The sequence below is a fragment of the Mytilus trossulus genome, unplaced genomic scaffold, assembly GCF_036588685.1.
Source record: "Mytilus trossulus isolate FHL-02 unplaced genomic scaffold, PNRI_Mtr1.1.1.hap1 h1tg000138l__unscaffolded, whole genome shotgun sequence".
NCBI lineage: Eukaryota > Metazoa > Mollusca > Bivalvia > Mytilida > Mytilidae > Mytilus > Mytilus trossulus.
In genome coordinates, this window is record NW_026963302.1 from 2,572,489 (window position 1) to 2,593,333 (window position 20,845).

The 20,845-nt window shown below is 31.5% G+C and overlaps 1 protein-coding gene across 2 annotated transcripts in view; it reads right to left on the minus strand.

Moving 5' to 3' along the window:
• LOC134700318 (major facilitator superfamily domain-containing protein 4A-like) overlaps positions 1-20,845 on the minus strand; it is a 35,629-nt gene that overhangs the window by 2,828 nt on the left and 11,956 nt on the right. For both annotated transcript variants that reach the window (XM_063561667.1, XM_063561666.1), the window contains 9 exons: positions 12,534-12,732; positions 10,688-10,873; positions 8,480-8,603; positions 5,691-5,776; positions 4,400-4,492; positions 3,809-3,889; positions 2,932-3,079; positions 1,308-1,378; positions 817-934 (listed from right to left, as the gene is read on the minus strand). In XM_063561667.1, coding sequence (XP_063417737.1) covers positions 817-934; positions 1,308-1,378; positions 2,932-3,079; positions 3,809-3,889; positions 4,400-4,492; positions 5,691-5,776; positions 8,480-8,603; positions 10,688-10,873; positions 12,534-12,732 — 1,106 coding nt within the window. The remainder of the gene's footprint in view (positions 1-816; positions 935-1,307; positions 1,379-2,931; positions 3,080-3,808; positions 3,890-4,399; positions 4,493-5,690; positions 5,777-8,479; positions 8,604-10,687; positions 10,874-12,533; positions 12,733-20,845) is intronic.

Genomic DNA, 20,845 nt, shown 5'->3' on the forward strand with positions numbered 1-20,845 from the left:
AGAAGCGCGTTTCATCCACACAGTGATCAACGGATGAACACAGTTTTAGGGCAAAATCAAATACGAATTTGAAGAGGGCATTGAAAACCAAATACTTCCCTATGCTGTGCCTAATAGGGCTCATGTCATCTAGTATGCCTCGTGGTAAGTAAAATCTTAGTCCCATGTTGCGTGTTAACGATACGTCATCACCAACGCACATGCATTTGTGGTTAGACGGTAATGCATTTTCCGCATGTTCATCAACAGAAACATTTCCCAACTTTTACTTTCTCTTGGGTCAAGACCAATCAACTGTAACAGTACCAAAACACCAACGGTGCTTTGGGAAAGTAAGTGGATCCTCTCAACTAAAGTGACACCCTTTATTATGAAAGAACTAAAGAAAACTACCACAGATAACTACCACACGATAATTACAAAAAAAAAAAGTAAATGTAACAGTAGTATATAAAATCATCATAGATACCAGGATCAAATTTTGTACATACGCCAGACGCGCGTTTCGTCTACAAAAGACTCATCAGTGACGCTCGAATCCAAGAAGTTACAAAGGCCAAATAAACTACGGAATTGAAGAGCATTGAGGACAAAATACCTCAAAGTTTTGCCAAATACAGCTGAGGCAATCTATGCCTGAGGTAGAAAAGCCATGATACCGCTGTTCTGTAAATCGACCATGAGAAAACAACTCAGAGTTAAAAACAAAAGCAGAGAGAAAAAACATCAACTATAAGAGAAAAACAATGGAACAACAGAAACACTAAAGTGTAACAAAAACAAACGTTTATTCTTAGATATCTTAAATAAGTTTACCTTTGTATTTAATAGTCCTCCTTCCTATAAGAACTAACAGTACGTAAAAGATAACAGCTAGGATTGTAGCAGACAAACAAAATGTCAAAAACGTTGGTGGCCCAATCAATGCAAATAACTGAAAATATAAAAAATATACTATTTAGATATTAGTTATTGTGAAATCATGAATGCTGAAGCCAAAGAAATTAAGTCCCTTTTTGAGGACTGAAAGTTATTTTTTTCAAAAAATACCGGTCAGTTATTATAATAGAAAAAAAGAATTTTTGATATCTTCTACTTATCAAGAGTATGCATGGCATAAAATGTAGCATACATAGTTTTAAGCATCTACACCCATGCAAGTGCAAACTTGAAACGTATATTTTTTTTCGTCTTTAATCTACAAGCATCAGGTAAGAGATATTCAATAATGTTAACTGACTAATAATGGAATATAAAACATTTAAAGAAACACAAATTTAAAGAAACACAAATATTAATGTACTTACGTTTCCAACGATAATTGGACATAGTGATTCCCCCAAGGCAGCACAAACTACCAGACACGACGTAATGGATGCTGAAAGAAAGATTTTCCAAATTGTCAAGTGTTGTTTTATAACTGATATATAATAAAGTTTCGTGGAAAGACCTAAAGTTTTAAAGATATACATTTATTGATTGGTGTTTGCTTACCACTCAGTGGCAAAAGTGGTAGATTAGATAGAAACAAAAACCATGTATCCTAACATGTTATCTACAGAGTTGTTGTAAGGTTTTTTAGTTCCAAGAGTGTTGCATTCTCCACTATATAAGAGGGATTGGTTTGGGCGTCTTGATATCGACCGGACGGGGCTGATTATTTACGGACTCGTCTTAAGCAAAGGTTTAACTGCCCGATTCCAAACGTCCAGATGACCGCATTACCATCATGCAACACTCGACCTTTATAGTCATGGAAAAAGTTTTAGAGATATAAAAATATGTTACGGAAAGTATGAACTTTTGATGGCTTAATTCTGATATTTATGATCCTTTGTTTAGCGGATTGAAACATGAAACTTTACTGCATATTCAAGCAAAGAAAACAATTTGTTGTAGTATATAAAACATTCATGAAAAGAACCTGCATATAATGCAATTTAGGTGAGGCTGGTTGGTATTTATTATTTTTTAATCATGTCAATAACTATTGATCAAGACTGAGGACTTCACATTATTTCATTATTGACCGACTTGTTGTTAGAACAAGTGAAACTGCGAGCTACTGCTCACTGATGATAACCCCGTCGCAAGTGGATAATATTAATAGTGTAAAAATATGCAAGTGTTCGGTAAACAGGAAGTTGTCGAGTGATGAATCTGAAAACGCATCACATTGTATACCTGACTTAGATAAAGCCTGAAACCAAATTTCAGAAATCCTTGTATCGTAGTTCCTGAGAAAAATGCGACGAAAAATATTCATGGGACGGACGGACTGACTGACGGACTGACGGACTGCCGGAAGAACAGACAGAGGTAAAACAGTATACCCCCCTTTTTTAAAGCTGGGGTATAATAATATTTGTCTTGTTTGTATCCTTAAAGTATAGCTTTTTAAAGTTATTATAGACTATACTAATCTGAGGATTCTCATTAAGATAAATGAATTAGATTCAAACGATTCAATCGTGTTTGCAAGTCAGGGATATGATAATTGTTATCCATTCGTTTGATGTTTTTGAGCTTTTGATTTTGCCATTTGATTATGGACTTTCCATTTGGAGTTTTCCTTGGAGTTCAGTATTTTTGTTATTTCACTTTTTGCAATGTTCAATGTATTACTTATAGTGATTTACTTTGTAAACTTCCACTTATATTTATCCTACTTTTCTATTCAAACTTTGGTGTTAAGTATTTAACTTTCATGAGACTGTCATTAAAGTGAGAGGGTTAGAGCTATAAAACCAGGTTTAATCCACCATTTTCTACATTTGAAAATGCCTGTACCAAGTCAGGAATTTGACAGTTCTTTTCCATTCGTTTTTGATGCGTTTTGTTATTTGATTTTGCCATGTGATTATGGACTTTCCGAATTGATTTTCCTCTATGTTCAGTATTTTTGTGATTTTACTTTTTTCTCATACTTACGATTAATATTTATAAACTGCTCTGCCAATGATATAGCTGTAGGTGTCATACTACTTAAAAATAATCCTAAAGAGCAAACTCCTATATATATAACTGTCTTATCAGTGTGAAATATTAACATAAGCGTTGATGCACCTAGAACTCCTCCCTAAAATGTAAAAGATACACACATACAACAATTATTCTTTGAGTGACAAGAATGTGAAAACGATGTGTATTGAACATTTTCATTTTAACCTCTTTGCTTTAAATTAATGACTATAAATCGTGCGAAAACTTGCAAATTTGTAGCGCTCAACTCTCCCTCGAGTTCGGAAAGTGGAGTAATATATGTTTGTCTATGTCTCTGGACTTGTGATACTTGTATAAGTTAATATTTGATATCAAGTTTGGTAAACCTGTAGGTCATTTCGTCAAAGTCGAATATCTATCATTTTATAAGTTTTGAACGGCCCTTGGTTCTTTTGTTATTTTTAATTCACTGTAGTTTGTCTTTTGATCTTTTCCTTTATGTCATGGCGTTGTCAGTTTGTTTTTCGACATATGCATTGAATCATTAAACTCTTTAAAACGAGTTATCTGCGTTGCTAAATTTGTAAGATTTATCAGTAATGTTACAGTAACGATATAACATGTTATATAGTGTTATATCGTTAACTGCATCCATATAAACTAATGAATGCGTAATAATATGCATTGAAAGATATACCGAAAACCCTAACATTTGGAACAAATCGTTTCTTAAAGTGTGTTCAGAAGAAATAGCTCGATTTCATGTCTGATTTCCTCTGCAAATATTGAAAGAATGAAAATATAAGAGGCTTCCATACACATTTTTCATTACTATGCTGTTGTGCTTACTTCAGCATGTCCTTACCAAATTTATAGACAGCATAAACAAAGATGTCAGTCTCGTGGCAAGTGGAATGGCTAATAAACGACCAAAGGCAAAACATCCCTGTAAAATGAATAATATATGCATAATAAGGCAAAGGATTGTAATAAGATGTACATTATCTATTTCCATCAATCTTTTTTCTCAAAATAAATTTTTTGTATTTGCCGCTTGTGTGGACTCGTGCCAATCGATAAAGTGTACATTTTTTTGTGAATGTCAAATGATAAAATTGTAATTGGTACACCGTTTTTAGAATACTAGTAATGTCGTTTTGCTGAAGTAATTATGAGTTGATGCAGACAGTTACATTGTGAGAGCTTGACAAAGTCATACAGCTCTAGAGAGAATTGGTAAATACTGATATTGCAAACATTAATCATGTAAATGAGTGAGCAAGTTTAATACAGTTGAGAAAATGCCTTCAGTACAATTTAATTCATTCTTGCACCAGAATATATGTAACATGCTTGCTTTAACAAAACCCGTTATGATAATATGATCTGTATTAAGTCTAGTGTAGAATTTTAGTTTGCTAAGAAACTTTATTTCTTTCATATATGAGGTACATACCCAGAAGCATGCATTTAAAAATGCTCCTTCTTCTTTTCGTAAATTGTTTATACTTTTTTCAGCATAAGAATAGATATAATCTCCAAATGATGACTACAATTTAAAACAAATGATACAGACCTTTATAATACAAAATAAGTTAAGAAAATATAATTGTGAATACTGAACAGTCATTTTTTTCCGTCTTGCAAAACATTATTTTTACAAAGGAGTAAACCTGTTTAATTTTATTTTTTTTTAATAAATTTGTTGATCGATACGATGATTGTATCTCAACTCACTAGCGAAATGTTTTATAATTTTTTCAACATTAGATACCAAAAAGAACTGTAAATGAATCGATTATATCCCTTTCCTGATTACGACATTTTGACTGATTTTGGATTCGCATAATGAGTGATGCGCATGTTAAGAAGGACTTGCTCTGTTTATTGTTCATGCATGTTCCTCATTTTATTTTACATTGTATCTTCTTAATACAAAAAGTAAAATATCAAAATTACCGAACACCGAGGTATATTCAAAACGGAAAGACCCTAATCTAACGTCAAATTCAAAAGCTCAAATACATTAAACGTATGGAGAACAAAGTCATTTTCCTGACTCAGTACTGGCAATTTCTATTTAGAAAATGGTGGAATAAACCTGGATTTATAGCTAGTAATGGACTAAACTACTGCTGCCTATCAGTTACGTAATAAGCTAGGTTATTGGTTTTTTCTCTGTCTCTCATTTTATATTACTTGATTTCAAATAACACCTCTCTAGTTTTTTTTTTCACTTGATGTTGATTACTCATATATTGTAGACTTCCATATGAAGATTTATGGAAATTAACTATTTGCTCACTTAATGCAAAACAAGACTCGATATACATCCAGTTGTCTCCTTGTGATTGCACCTTATCATAGTGCGAGTGTACGCATATGTTAACTTTATAAAATATGTATCATTTATATATGTATTAGACACTAATGGCAACGATAAGACATAATTCCAATGAGAAATCGCGATAAAAACTCTCTGCAAGAAGTAAAAAAAGACCAAAAGGAGTAGGTGTTTGTTTTACTATGCTTTTCAACTAGGTCGCTTACTACAATACAATGTTACATCCAATAAATAATGATGTGCACAAATTTGTTTCGATTGTTTGTTCAGCTATATCAAATAAAAAATGTAATATTAAGGCAAATACTTTGACTCTCAAGCAAGTTTCGGATCATTAAATTTGTTTAATTCGAACATTGTATTATATTTTTAATTAAAATTCATTAATGCAGAAGATATTTACCTGTATCCCATCGTAGATAAACAGTGATATTGACGCCATAATGGTTACAATTATTATATGCTTCAAACTAACGCCTCCTCTTTCATCTTAAATGTACATATAAATAATCACTTATTAAGATTTTATTTCAAATTAGCCATATCTATAACAACTGAATCGGCGGACAAATTGAAAAGAACCTTGACAAAGCAAACAGGTCTTGATTTGAAGAAGTTTTTGTATTTATAGACTTTTGGAAGTTTGGATCCTCAATGATCTTCAACTTTGCACTTGTTTGGATTTATGAATATTTTGATATGAGCGTCACGGATGAGTCTTAATATTTAGACGAAACGCGCGTCTGGCGTACTAAATTATAATCCTGGTACCTATGATAACTATTATAGACACTTTATAAAATAAATTGTCTAAGGAGTTTCGAATTGAATTGTATTGTCTAGGGGATATGGTCTTTTAAATTACTATATATAACTTTTTTTTCTCTCTTTCTTTTTCCTTGATTGAAAGAAAAATACATGTTAAATAGATAGGAAATAAACATAATTGTCTGCACTCAGGAGAAATGAAAAGAACAGTACAAACGAGTATCAATGATTTTCAAAAATTGTAATTCACAGCTTCCGCTTAATTGGTATTTTACTAAAAATGCATTCCTTTGAAAATTATAATCACACTCAGCATCTTCTACAATATACTTAATTTTCAGTTTTTATATAATTTAATGAAAGAACTTTTTTTTTTACAAAAATAAACTGATATCCGAAATAATCAATAACGAACGGCCAAACATATTTAAAAAATTGCTGTGATCAGCAAATTGATATTTCGATTTTCTGTAAAACTATAAATTACATAATAATTTGTAACATTAAGAGAAATCTGTCCCAAAAGATATAAAATATTAAATACCAAACAGTCTGATTGCACAAAAGGGACCAATAGTCCACATTCACTTCTATTAATTAATTCTATGTGTATTTATTGATGGGAACAGCGTTTCCCAAGCTTGTCTATTCTACAGTGAAAAGTTATTACATGGGGAAAAGATAATCTATTTACGATAGGTGGCATGCACAAAATAGACTACCAATATTTGTATTTCGTAACCCTTTCGTACTATTATTAGGGCCCCGACTATACTGCTATTTAAATTGGCATATATCTAACAAATTGTTTATATTTTTATTCACATTGCATAGGACCTATGTTTAACAATAGCGAATGGAAAGATAAATTCCCTAACTGATTATCAGATACCCCTGAGTTTTTTGGTATCGCGTGGAAGTATGTGTCAGAAAGCCTCACAACAAAGCAGTTTGTTTAATTAAATGCCCCTCCCCTCCCCTTTTCCAACACAAACAATCCACATGTATAATCCTGGGATTTACAGCTATTAATATAAATAATATATATTATTATGTAGATGACAACACAAGACGATAGAATTGATCCACATATGTCAAGGCGACACAATAACAAACATGCTCAAGTATAAATGAACTTTGTAAACAATTTACGCCGACAGGATTCAAAATAACAGTTATTCGAAATGCACGAAAATTGGAGATCTTCTTCAAAAACATGATCGATTTGGTATATCCTTAAGATAGTAAAAATCTATAATTTATTTCCGTTCAAATCACTATCTTGATACATAAATATGATTTATTTATTGAATCAAAACATGCCTTTCATAACTTATACATTGAAACCTTATAAATAAAGTTATAAGAAAACATCAAGGATACGAAGCCATCTGTTACCGTTACATCAATACAATTACATAGTAGTACACAAACCATATGATGAGTAGTTAGATTTTATCTTGTGGTTTATTTATATTGAAAGAACATCTTCAAACAAGGCTTTTTCTTAGTTAATTGCAATATATTAAGACTCACTAACGAGAAGGGCGTATACAGTGTCCTTCGTTTGTTTGTCATTTTAATAAAAAAAAAATAAAAAAAAAACTTCCCCAGCGTGTTAAAAACGTCAATTTTCATTTGATTTTAAGATATTTTATTTGTGCATGTACTTAGTTGTTATCTAATTTGAAAGAACATTTTTTTTCATTATATCAGATCAATTAGTAATTGAAATGTCTTCATTTACAAGATTAATTGTACGGAAATGGATGATTTCTAGTAAATTATTCAGTTTTTAGTGTTCCTTGTCTTGTTTTCCCAGTAAACAGCAATATTCATCATATCAAAATTGATTCATGGGATATTTCGAGTTATATAATAACACAAAAAATCTTCAAGAATTATTTAGAATGTTTAAATAAGTTATAAGACTGTGTATCGTTGCTATAAAACCAGTGCATCATGTTTGGCTATCTGAAACTGTTAAATGTAGTTGCATTGACATTTGTATGTCATTTTATACGAGTGCCTTTATTAAAAAAAACTCGAATTTTGCGACTACAGTAACGTCTTACCCTTTGTGGGGATAAATGTGCGTCTAGTACATGTTTTTAGATGTTATGAAATGTTTTGATTGACAAACAACTCAAGTTTTAGACTACATCTATACTTATTGTAGTTACTTGACCACGTTAATAATTGAAGGTAAATTAGGACTGATTATGAACAACCCTTCTGTTTTTAATAACTTTCCGTTTCAAAGACAGACTTTATTTTGTTAATTTATGTCGCCTTCATTCATATGAGAAAGTAAAACTTTGAAATTTATTTGCAAATGAACTCATTCACAACAAAAGAAGCCTCGATGGCATTTAGGTAAGACAGGGTTTGATTGAAGATGGTTGTAATGATGTATATATATACCTTTTTCTAAGGCTGCTGTTTTAAGAGAATGTTGGCTGGTTGATTGGGATACGTAAGCACCTGTCTTGATTATATTCATCTTTTCTAGTGTTACCACGGTAACGACAATAAACGTGATCAAAAGCTGAAAGAAAAGTTTGAATAATTAATTCTTTAAAAAATACGAAACTTCACTTAAAAGTTTTGAGGTTTTATATATGACAAAAAAAAAAAAAAACCTTAAGTTTTAAAGGTACATAATATATTATTGTGAAAGTATCATACATTTAATAATGTTTAAATATGCTACATATGATATCAGTCCTTATCGAGAACGATTTGAAAAAAGTGTTGTTTCTTCTTGTACATATTGCTATGGGAATGGAACAGTAATAAATTGCTGGACTCGTAATAATTGTCTCCTAGTCCTTACTAAGAGCAAATCAAGAAATTACTGAGTCTTGATGATCAGCGATTAAAATAGAACAAATAAGGAATCAATATTTTTTTAGTTCGCAGGTATGAAAAACAATTGATAGGTTGACAGTGTAACAAATCAGTTATAGACTGAATTGTTGGTCAACAGCTGGTGTTTGATCCTCCGACTAAACTATTGCCCTCAGCCTTAGACCTCGGGCAACACATCAGTCTTCATGTCAAACAACACAGCCGTTGCATATACATAGCAAAATAACTGTAAACTGTCACACAGTAGATTGTAAATAAGCTGAAATACGTTTTGAAAACAAACTGACTGGTAAAATAAATACATCTAGTATATATGTACTTGCCAAACCTATATTAGAAATTCGTAAGTACAGTCGCCGTTCAAATGCAAATAAAGTGAAAACTATCGAAAAAAAAATCATAAATTCTTGTAGAAATGATTCGCTAGAGACCCCTTATATTTTATTTATATCATAGTGTCTCTTCAATTCCATCAGATTCAGATGTAAACAGAATTTGTAATAAATTCTATAAACAATTCTCTCCATTTCAATTTACTGAAATGAATAACAAGATCTTCTGGGAATTGCAAATTGTATGGCACAACGCATTTAAAACTAAATATAACTATAATTGTAGTGATATGGAACGGCTAGTGAGAAATAATGGTGTTATATATTCTTCATAAACCCACTGCAAAAAGTTCTATCTTGCTATGTTGTATGGGTGTGCTCATTGTTGAAGACTGTTGGATGACCTCGTCATTTAGGTTCTGGCGGAGAGTTGTCTCACTGGCAATAATACCAAAACACTGAAGGGTTGGTTTCTTTGGTGTCACAGACACTTAATTCTTTTTTTATATATATAAGATAGATTAAATATTTCCACTTCCCTGATTTCTCCTCAAGAAACCCCTTAAAAATTGTAAATTGCATGTTTATTATATTAGAATGTACACAAACACTAACATTAAAAAAGAAACTCACTTTTTACTTTTAAAGCCTACTGTGATGCTTTTATAAATGTGTTTTCTTAGTATGTTAGTCATAAAGGACTGAATGAATAAATTCATCATAGTTACTAGGATTGAAATTTTTTATCAATACAGTTTTGCTGAATTTTCACGTCTTTCGCTTCTGTCAAAAAAAGAAACGAGCCTCGCTTTAAATTTTTCTATCAATTTTAATCCCTCGTAGAATCAATTTTCTGTTCTTTGACAATGTATGGTTGTTATTACATGCGTTATTTTGCGTTTACTCTATGAGCTCGTCTAAGTCAAGGCATGTTCATTTTATTGAAGTTACGCACAAATAATATGGACATTTTTTTTCTTTTAACGATAAACACATGATTTACGTATTAACTTTTAATGTATAGTCGACTTTCATGGATAATAAGCGTTTAATCTTGACGACGAAATTTATTGCAAGATTAATGGAAACATCAAGCGTAGTTGGTTTATCTTGATTCACGACACAGGCAACCTAATTTACTGTTTTGTAACACGCTTTTTATTTTGCAGAAGAACGTGTACTTCTCCCAAAGGTCGTGATAATGTTACAAAACGCGTGATGAAATGTATTTTCATTTTATTATGACTTATTTACGCTAAACTATTGAAGATAATCAATGACATGAATTATGTACATAACCATAAGAGAATTGTTACCACTTCGTATATATGATATATATTGGACATACATTAACAACCATTGATGGCCTTTATTTACCTACTCCAGAGGGAATCAATTTCTTCTAAAATATCATGTGGGAGTTATTTACCTGTATACTTCCTAGAATAACAAAGGCTGTTCTGGATTTACTCAGGTGTTGTGCTCTGGTTATTCTTAAACTATTTGATGATGATGTCACGCCATCAACTAATGGAGTGCAATCAATGTTAACCAGGAATGGTGCAGCTATCATTGGGCTTATAAAAGCACCAAGACCATAGAAAAAGTGCATGGCCTGAAAAAAATGAAAAGCAAATACATGCATGTAGTTACCTTAAACGTTTTTCGTCAATTGATATAACGTATTACCCTTTTTCTAATTATGTTCGAGAGTCATAAATCGATTGAGAGCGAGGGAAACACATCAACTACCGGTATAAGAGGAATTCAAAGAAACAACAGGAACACTGAAGAGCAAAAAAAAAACACCAAACGTCACAGTACATGTAAACGAACTATTAGATAACAACTTATATATTATTAAAAAAATCCTGTCCATTAGAAAACTATAAGATAACCCAAATATCGAAATCTACTTCGTATGTTTAATTCTTCCAACAGTTATATAATCTCCAAGTTGGAGAAGCAACGGTCACTTTGAATTAAAAAATGTACTGAGTGAACATAAAACAATTTTGAAATGCAGAATTTAAGTTCATAACCGTTTTATTTCAGAAATTTATAAAATTCATGCTGGTAATTTTTATCTTTTCAAGCGTTTGAAGCTTAGCTAAAATGCTATTTTCCTTTCCTCTGAAATCTGATTTAGAGTTAAGTTTTCCAGAACACCTCGCCATAGGTGAATTCCCATACAAAAAGTTTTTTAACACATTTACATACTACAGTGTATATATTTGTTTAGGGGCAAGCTGAAGGACGCCTCCGGGTGCGGGAATTTCTCGCTACATTGAAGACCTGTTGGTGACCTTCTGCTGTTGTTTTTTTATTTGGTCGGGTTGTTGTCTCTTTGACACATTCCCCATTTCCATTCTCAATTTTGATGGTTAAACCGTTTGTGCTTGTATGTAATTATGGAATGTGCCTGCATCATTTTTAAACTACCACATTGTATTATTTCGAATTGATAAAGCTTTAGACTTTTTTTTATACCCTGTCTGTATGTTTATCATCGCAGATGAAATGGAAGTTAACTGAGGTATCAAGGGAAATATATCATCAGAAATAGTAACTTCTTTACGTTGTGTTTACGTTTGTTATTCCTACTTATTTATTGCTATCTTTTGCTGAGTATAGCGAAAAGGAAATTGAAGTGATAATTGGCCTTAACTTGAGAATCGTCCTGGGATATAAGTAGTCTACAGAATTGACACAAAGGCGATTTGCCCAGCATAGAATTCCACTTAAAGTCATAACATTTATCCATCCGCTGTCAAATCAATGCTTTTCAAAGTCGATCAGCTCTAGTATATATAATCCCATGATTATCAAATATACATGCGCAAAGACCATGACAATGAAAAGTTCCATTAATATCAACTTGTATTAATTTGATCGATAATGAGTATTTTGTTTTTATGTTATTTTTGTGCCAGTCTGCTGAGTTAAACCAATATTCGACTGATATGTGCCGTTTGTTCTGATTTTATGCTGCACCAGTCCTGCCTTAGACCAGGGAAGGTTGAGCATTAACACAAACATGCCTAATCTAGCCACAGACCTTATGTGCCTTTACCTAGTTAGAGGTAGATAAAGGTTGCGTGTGTTCATGATATTTGTTCTTCTCTAAGAAATATAAAATTAAACGTTTAGTTGGCTAATATACTTTTGTCTGATACAAAAATGGACTTGACTTTATTGTTAAAAAAATATTTATCTAAAAAGTGTATTCGTCAACCAGATTTTTAAAACATACATAATTGAACATTGAACTATACCTGCAAGAATGGCGTAACATTGGTTCCAAATCTCATGATCATTCTCAAATTCGCCACACAATCAAGGCAGCCCATGCACCATCCCATCAGTAACAAGTCAACTAATAACCAGGCAAACACTGTACAAGATGGAACTAAATACATAAATAACGGCAATCCAACCATACCAATAAGTAGCAATACATACACAGGGACGGCTCTGAAAAAGAAGTTAGTATTTAAAACTCTGAAAAATCAAATGTCATATTTTAACATATCAAAATGCGTCTAAAAAAAAATAGATTCAAAACCAGCATTGATACATAAATAACAGCAATCCAACCATGCCTATATGCAATATACACAGGATGGCTTCGAAAAGAAAGCAGCGATACATAAACAATGGCAATTTAACTATTCAAATCTGTAAACTACTAAATGTACAGGACGTATAGGGTCGGAGATGGAAAGTGAAATTTTAGATTGATTTAGTTACCTTCACAAACTTTAAGAAAAACGAAAAACTAAGAACAACATATGTTTTACAAAACATTGACAATTTACAAGCCAAAAATAAACTGAGAGGCAGTCAAGGAGATTTATCCTGCAATTTGGTGTATTACTACACAGATTCAGCCCTACATATATCGCTTTTAAGCTTCGCCCACTGCTTGACTAGTGTCGAATGAACCCACGTGACCTCAGAATGTGTATTGCAGTCGCATTCAAATGAGAACTTACGATTACTTTTAAACATTCTGTTTGCTTTCAGACATTTTTTAAGCAATTAGAATTAAACCAATTTTCTGATAACAGAAGAACATGGACAGCAGTATTGTTACGACGACAATCATCAATTTCAAAACTTGAATGTGGGACAAAATCATTCATGTCGATTTCAGCATGCATGTTAAGTGAATGTCAAATTTAGTTAAAATTTATGAAGCGTAGGATAATCGTACACTTCTGTTTCAAATTGGACAATGTTTTCTTATGTGTTTTTACTGTTGAAATTAAATGTTCTGTTAAAATAGATAATTATTCATCTTGGGCGATGTATTTTTTTGACCATTCGAGATTCTTTTTTTTTTGCGAACACGTCTTAAGCTGAATGTGTGATTTTAATATTACTACGCGGGCCTTAAGGTATTTTTAATCGAAAATAAATGCCAAAAAATGTTACACAATAAGTGTTAAGGGTCTTTAAATATCATCTCTATTACACCTGTTTCTAAGCCTCGTACAAATACATCTGAAGATTTAAAAACACTAAACAGTTATTGTCTATGTAATAATTACATTAGATGTATGTTTCATTATAATACGTTATTCTGATTGGCTAATTGCACATCACATGTTATTCCGTAAGCAGTTGCATGAGACAATAACATTTCATTCATGATGACACGAGGTTCCACAATAAAGTGCACAGGTGAATTTAAAAAATTAACTTCATGAAAATCGTGTTTTTATAATCCTCGCTAAAAAATGTAATTATAAGTATTGAATGCTTCTTTTTGTAACTTTATAGGGTTGTAAAAGCGTTGACCGTGCGTACATTTTTAGAATGAAGCGTTTCCGCGCTTCATACAAAATTTACTTCAGTCAACGCTTTTACACCCCAATAAATTTACAAAAAGAAGCATTCAATTCTTAAATGACACCAGAAAAGCTGTCGGAAATAGATAAACAGACTTGTTATAACAAAAATACAATGTATGTTGGAATTTGTGTGAATTTTACGAAAGACTGGTGGAGACATTTCACTTGCAAAGTTTGCAATTTCCATTTTGGCATTTTTTGCTCCCAACTTGACATTTCTTACTTTCAACTTACATTTTTCGGTTCCACATTGACAAGGATTTTCAACTGAGAAATTTTAAGTTGGATCTAAAGAGAATTGTCAACTTGGAACTGGTTAATGTCAACTTGGAATTTAAAAATGTCGTGTTTGAAATAGGGAATTTTAACTTTAAAAAATTCTACCTGTCTTTCGTAATACAGATTTAAATAATGATAGCATCCTAATTATTTAAAAAAAGTTTTAAAACCAATACAGTATTTCTTTCTATTTCACCTGAAAGTCATTCTAAAGTTGTCGATTGTAAGCCAGACACTCATACTAAAGTATAACATCGACATGTTCGTATTTTTTTGGTTCCATTTATTTATTAAGAACTAAGTGTTTCATAATGAAAAATGCATTAGTTGGTCTAAACGATCGGGATTATTTTCTGAACATTATTTACTCAAGCCCATAGGATAAACGAAATTTAATGCAAACTCGACATACACTCTTATACCTGCATGGTAGGTATCAAGCGATTTTTATAGAACATCAAACGTTGATTGATTCTAAATTTTAATATCATATCAGATATACATTTATCGTTTTCTTTCATTTTAAATTTTTATGATCGTTCTTTTATCTTAAGATACAAATTAAAATCATGCGCTATCATGATACCAGAACCAGTTTGCAAAAGCTGCTAATGGGATAACACCTCTTATTTTTAAAGACTCTTACTTTTATCAATGATAAACGTGATAATCACATTTGCCCAAGTGAAGAAGATATGTTATTATACATTGGAAAGCTTATGACACACGCTATATATACAACAATTCCATTCTCAGAAATTCAAAATGTACAAATCAGACAAAAATGATGCGTTTAGCAATGGCATGGTGGATGTTATGCTAGTATCATTTGATAAAAATTAAGAAAAAATCACTGAAAAAAGAAACACAAAACGAAAATGAAATTTCAGGATTTATTAAAGTTTACAAAAATTACTGTATGTTATAATATAGTCATAAGCTGATGAATTAGTTTTCAAATAGGTTCGATAGATACATACTGGATGATATGATTTATAATAATGGATTGTAAATGATAAAGCATAAACAGTTTTCTATACAAAAATAAATAATTTAATATGTCAACACATGCAACAGGATATCCGTGAATATTTCTTGGTAATAAGACAGGGAACGACATAAGATACCAGCATATTACTTCAGTCCATCATCTGAATTAACAACGGAAATATTCCAGACATAGATAATCTTTATTGAAACTATATCATGTTCAAATGTCTAGTGTTGGTTGTTGCACTTTAACAATAACTTTGGGCAACGTGTTTATTTTTGTTCCATATCATTACTCGCACGATTGTCTATTTATGTATACATATCTTTTTATGGATTCATTTCAATATTACATTTTTTAATCAAGCAAAAAGCAAGCATATAGATTTGCAATTATTTATATCACGATGTTTTTTGTGTAATTCTCTCTGCTAATATCAAATCAATAGCTTGCAAAATACAATATATTTTACTTATTCGTTGTATATCTTTACAATATAAAGGAATGTCACTGGTACTTTTTGGTGGCATGCACGCCTGGAGTGAGGGCGGTCAAATGTTTGGTTTATCTCCGGTGAAGCCATAGAAGTTATTGCAATGAATGTTAAACAAGGAATCAAAATATATATAACAGACCGGGAAGGATAAAACGTCTATCGTACGGTTTTTCCACCAGAGCGTCTTTCTGTAGTACATAAGGTTTAATAAGCTTATCATATTATCAATATATTATCGTTGTTGTTGTAGCTTTGTGTCCAGTGGCAAATATTTCACGTTCAGGACGATCAAACGCTTGACGGTTAATATCTTTCCATAGTGCAAACGTGTGAATTAGTCACTATAATGATTATTTATGATATATGCATATTGGCATTGTAAGGACTGCATAAGTACACGTAAGAATTAATTTATGTTGTGTGTTATAACCGTATTAAATGGTGAACGTCCGATCAGTTGTTATATTAAAGAATTCTAATCCCAACTGATGCTTTTTCTCAATCAAAAGAATAATATTATTTACCTTGCAACATTATTTTTATTTTGTTAAACTGTCAGTGCACGATTTATCAAATTAAAATGAAGGGTTGAACAACAGTGTTTATACAGTAAAAGAAGTATAAAGGAATTATAGATAAAATTATCGATAATTTCAGGGTCCTTTTTTTTTGCAACTGTGAAGAAAAATGTTAATCTTAAAAAGCTATAAATTATTTTGTCGTGCAGCTTTGCAAGTAAAATATGATCGAAGTCCTTATGCAACTGTGACACAAAAAATTTTATCTTTATAAAGTATTTTGTCGTGCAGCTTTGCAAGTAAAATATAAGTTATCAATCTTACAACTTTTTTTTATTTTTGTCTGTGCACTATTTATCAATTTACATTGAAGGGTTGAAAAAAAGTGTATACAGTAAAACAAATACTATGGATAAAATAAAATGATTGATAATTTCAAAGTTCTTCTTATTGCAACTGTAGCTAAAATATTTTAATCTATACAAATTACATTATCGTGCATCTTTGCAAGTGAAAGATAAGCTGATTAAAACAAAAATCAGTGCAAAGAAATCAATTGCTCACAGATGGCTTACATGCATTAAATGAACATATATATGTTAAAGTTTGTTTCAACGTTTTATTATTTTAAAACATCGATTGAGTTTTCGATAGATTTAGATTTATATGGTGGTGTTCTAACGCCACTTTTAAGCCCGGTTAAAAAAAATCCCAAAAGATGTCATTGAACACCAAAAGTCGGCTAAACTAATTTAAAACAGTACAGTACCATGACCAAAATAAAAAACAAAACGTAAAAAAATATTTGTTAAAGTGAACTTCTGCGTCATTTGGTCTTTGATGGACAGTTGTCTCATTCGCAATCACACCACATCTTTTTTTTTTTCTTTTACAATAAACACTGATGACTGAGCAACAGGAAACAAACCAAAATACCAGAATGAAAATTTGCGCCGTATGTGTCTCGGAAGAGTCATGACTTTCTTCACCACCATAGACAACTTCTGTGTTCTTTATTTATATTGGCAATATTTTTTGGTCTTTTCAGATATCTTACGTTAGACCCAAGCATATCAAAGCATGTGATGTCAAACTATGTAACTCGTTCTGCTTTTGTAAAGTCATTAGAAACAAGGTGACATGGAATATTTGCAATTCAGTCAACTATCACTGGAGACTACATGACATGGATAAAATCAACTATAGCCCACCGAGCTACCTTCGATTCAACACTAGGAAAACCCGATACCGAATTCCTTTTGTCTTTAAAAATATACCATACTTGAAACTTTCTAATAAATTTTTTGTTGAAATAATTAAATTTTGCTGCGTAGACTATTCCTTTTACTTAGCATATTCAATATGCATGCTGATATCACAAATGGTTGTTTACGAAACACAAACTGTATATCTGATCGCCATTAAATGATTTATATATTGATATACGATTCAGGAAAAAACAATTCTTAGTATTAATTCTATTAAATCGTTTCTCTTATTGATGTTCATTTCAGCAATAAGAGAAAGCAACAAGAAATTTGATTTGAAACCATCGTATAAAGGAAACTTGATTAGCTAAAACACTGTGACGATCGCAAGTCATGATTAGTAGCGAGAGTTCTTAAAGCTTGTTGACGTATTATTGGAGAAATAAATCTTCATCAAATCAAATTTCTAGAATTATATAACAATGTTACAAAACGAAGGAAGCTTGAAGTAAAAACACATTAAATGCTACATTTGGTTCTTGATTTCAATTATTGATATCAGACAAATTAGTGCGTCTGCTGTCTAATTGTTTACGACTCCATTTTGTTTTATCGTGATACTGAAACTCAAAACTTATACTATTGTAACATCATACATACAGATAAGCAACATAAAAGACTTAGTACATCTGTAAATAAAATGTCTTTAGAAAAAAATTATGCATTTTGATAATTTCATTTGTATGGATTTTATTCTATATCAAATTAAATAATACGGCTGTACTATTTTGTAGTAGTTTTGGCACGAATATTGTATGGATATTGTTTCCCATGTTCCAATTTGGACTAGTATCATTTTGGAACCCAACCATGCATCATTCGATATTGTTATAAATAACTATATTTAATATTATACTAAAATTGTACACCTAATTCCGTAACACATCCTGCTTTAGTCTTGATCCGGTTTTTTTTTTCAGGGGAGAAAACGTGTCCAAAATCGTTTCATATTTGATGGGATACATATACATGAAGGCTGTGCAAAAACTACGACTAATGCCATATATAATTAATTAAATATGTTCATAACTCACAGAGTTACACTACGCTCAGTTGTGCTCCTACTTCGATAACATGTAATGCTCTGCTGCCCGGTGACTAGTACATGTAGTCGTGCATTCGCTTGAAACTTGAATTTTAATAGGTAGAAGACACCAATATGGGGATGAAAAAATCGCATGGTTGAAAAAAACCGACATGCAGGACAATGACAAAAAAGATAAGTTACATTTTTGTGTACATGCCACAAAACATTACACAGAAAACTCAAGTTTGAGCAACACGAATCCAACATAGAACTCAGATGAACGCAGGTGCTTTAGAAGGGTAGGTATTTGTTTACTTTATTTGTGTACCTAATACATTTAAGCTACCATTGTTTTGAAAAAAAAAATATTATGTACATTTATCATCATCTTAAATTTCTTTGATACCATGTTACTAAATCACTGAATTGCTGTTTTACATGTTTGTGTACCTGATGTCGCATAATTTCAATTATAGATTACATGCGGTTTTACTTGTAAAACACATGCTTTTATTATTTCATAATCCTTTAAAATTAGTTTTTTATTATTCTACAGTTTTGTTTTTACATTAAAAAAAACTAGTGTAGCAATAATACTAATATAAATAATTGATGAACCATCTGTAAAAATGTTTAAAAAAAACATGATTACAACACCACTATTAGACTTCAATTTATATTTCATTTTAAGCCGATGCTACCACCTGTTGTTAGGGAAATCTTTAATTATAATTCAACATTCATTTTTAATAACACTGTGAAAGACTTGTTGTTCTATAATATCACATGGAGCAGAAACCTTATACTAGTATATATTGATTCTCCGCCCACAGTTGGTTTCTGTCTTTGAAGCTACTGCTTTTTGTTCTTAGTTTACAAGTATCCATATGTATACTTAAAAACTCTCTTTTCTGTTAGACGTTGCATCTATGAAAGCGCATGCCAACTGCAATGCCATATGTTTGAGCAACTGTTCAACTAACTATATTCAACAAATATTACACGTTTTCAGCGGTCTTGTATTGCACCACTACTGTACGACTTGCTGGCTGGTCAATTATTTCAGTAATTCTGTCTCATTCTCGACTGTGTCATTTTACTGAGTGTAAATTCGCATGGAAGCTGATACATGCACACCAGGAGGCGCTAACCATATCGACACAACTGTGTTGTAGCTTTGAAAACAATTCACCCAGTTTATATTTGTAACCATGATTTGTCTCTACCTAATCGAACATCAGTAATGTCTCCTTAAGAATTCAAATGTTAATAGTATTATATATGAGAGAGAATATAGGAAATTCAATATAGAAAATAGTAGTCTTTCTTTTCTTTTCTGGTACCAAATGCATCAAGTTTGAATGGTAGCTGTTAGCTTAGCATATCCAATACATTAACAAGCTATGGTCGAAGCAGAATCCAAAAGTCAGTTGAAAAGGGGATTTCAAAACAGTATACCACTTTAGAAAACATGACAAGTAATCCCTTCCTAACTCATCTTTAGTGTAATTGCAAAGTTTCTTTTTACTTTAATAAAGTGTGACACGCCCAAGATACGAATCTGGATTTTAAAAAATAATAATGCCAATCAAAACAGACGTGACTATGTTTTCGATATCTGACAAAGCCAAACAATTTTACCATAAACGACGGAGCTTGATGTTCATTAAAATCAAATTTGACTAATATTGGTAACAAACACAGATTACATGCATAATGGTCCATTTGACAAAACAAAATAAGCTTCATGTTCAAATTGTATAATGTCCTTTCTCATACATTTTAATGACAGACATATGTCGGTATAAAGTCTTTTCTCCCGGTCTACCATCGCTGCATGCAAGGTCTCATTGTTTGTTTGGATTTAGTACGGATATGTAAACGATATTTGCGGTTGTACGTAAACCAAACAACATTCGCTCAATCAAGTTAATTATCACAACAAAATTTATTGTTTTGAATATGTTGGACGAGGACAGCAAGTATGTTAAATTATAAGGGATATTGGACAATTTATTTAACTGCTTGAACAAGTATTTTGATCGCTATCACATTTTCAGTAAACCGCGAAATATAGGTCAGAACCTTATTTGTTTCTTTACCATGTCATATGCATGTATTCTACATTTCAAGTTGATGTGAACATGATCAA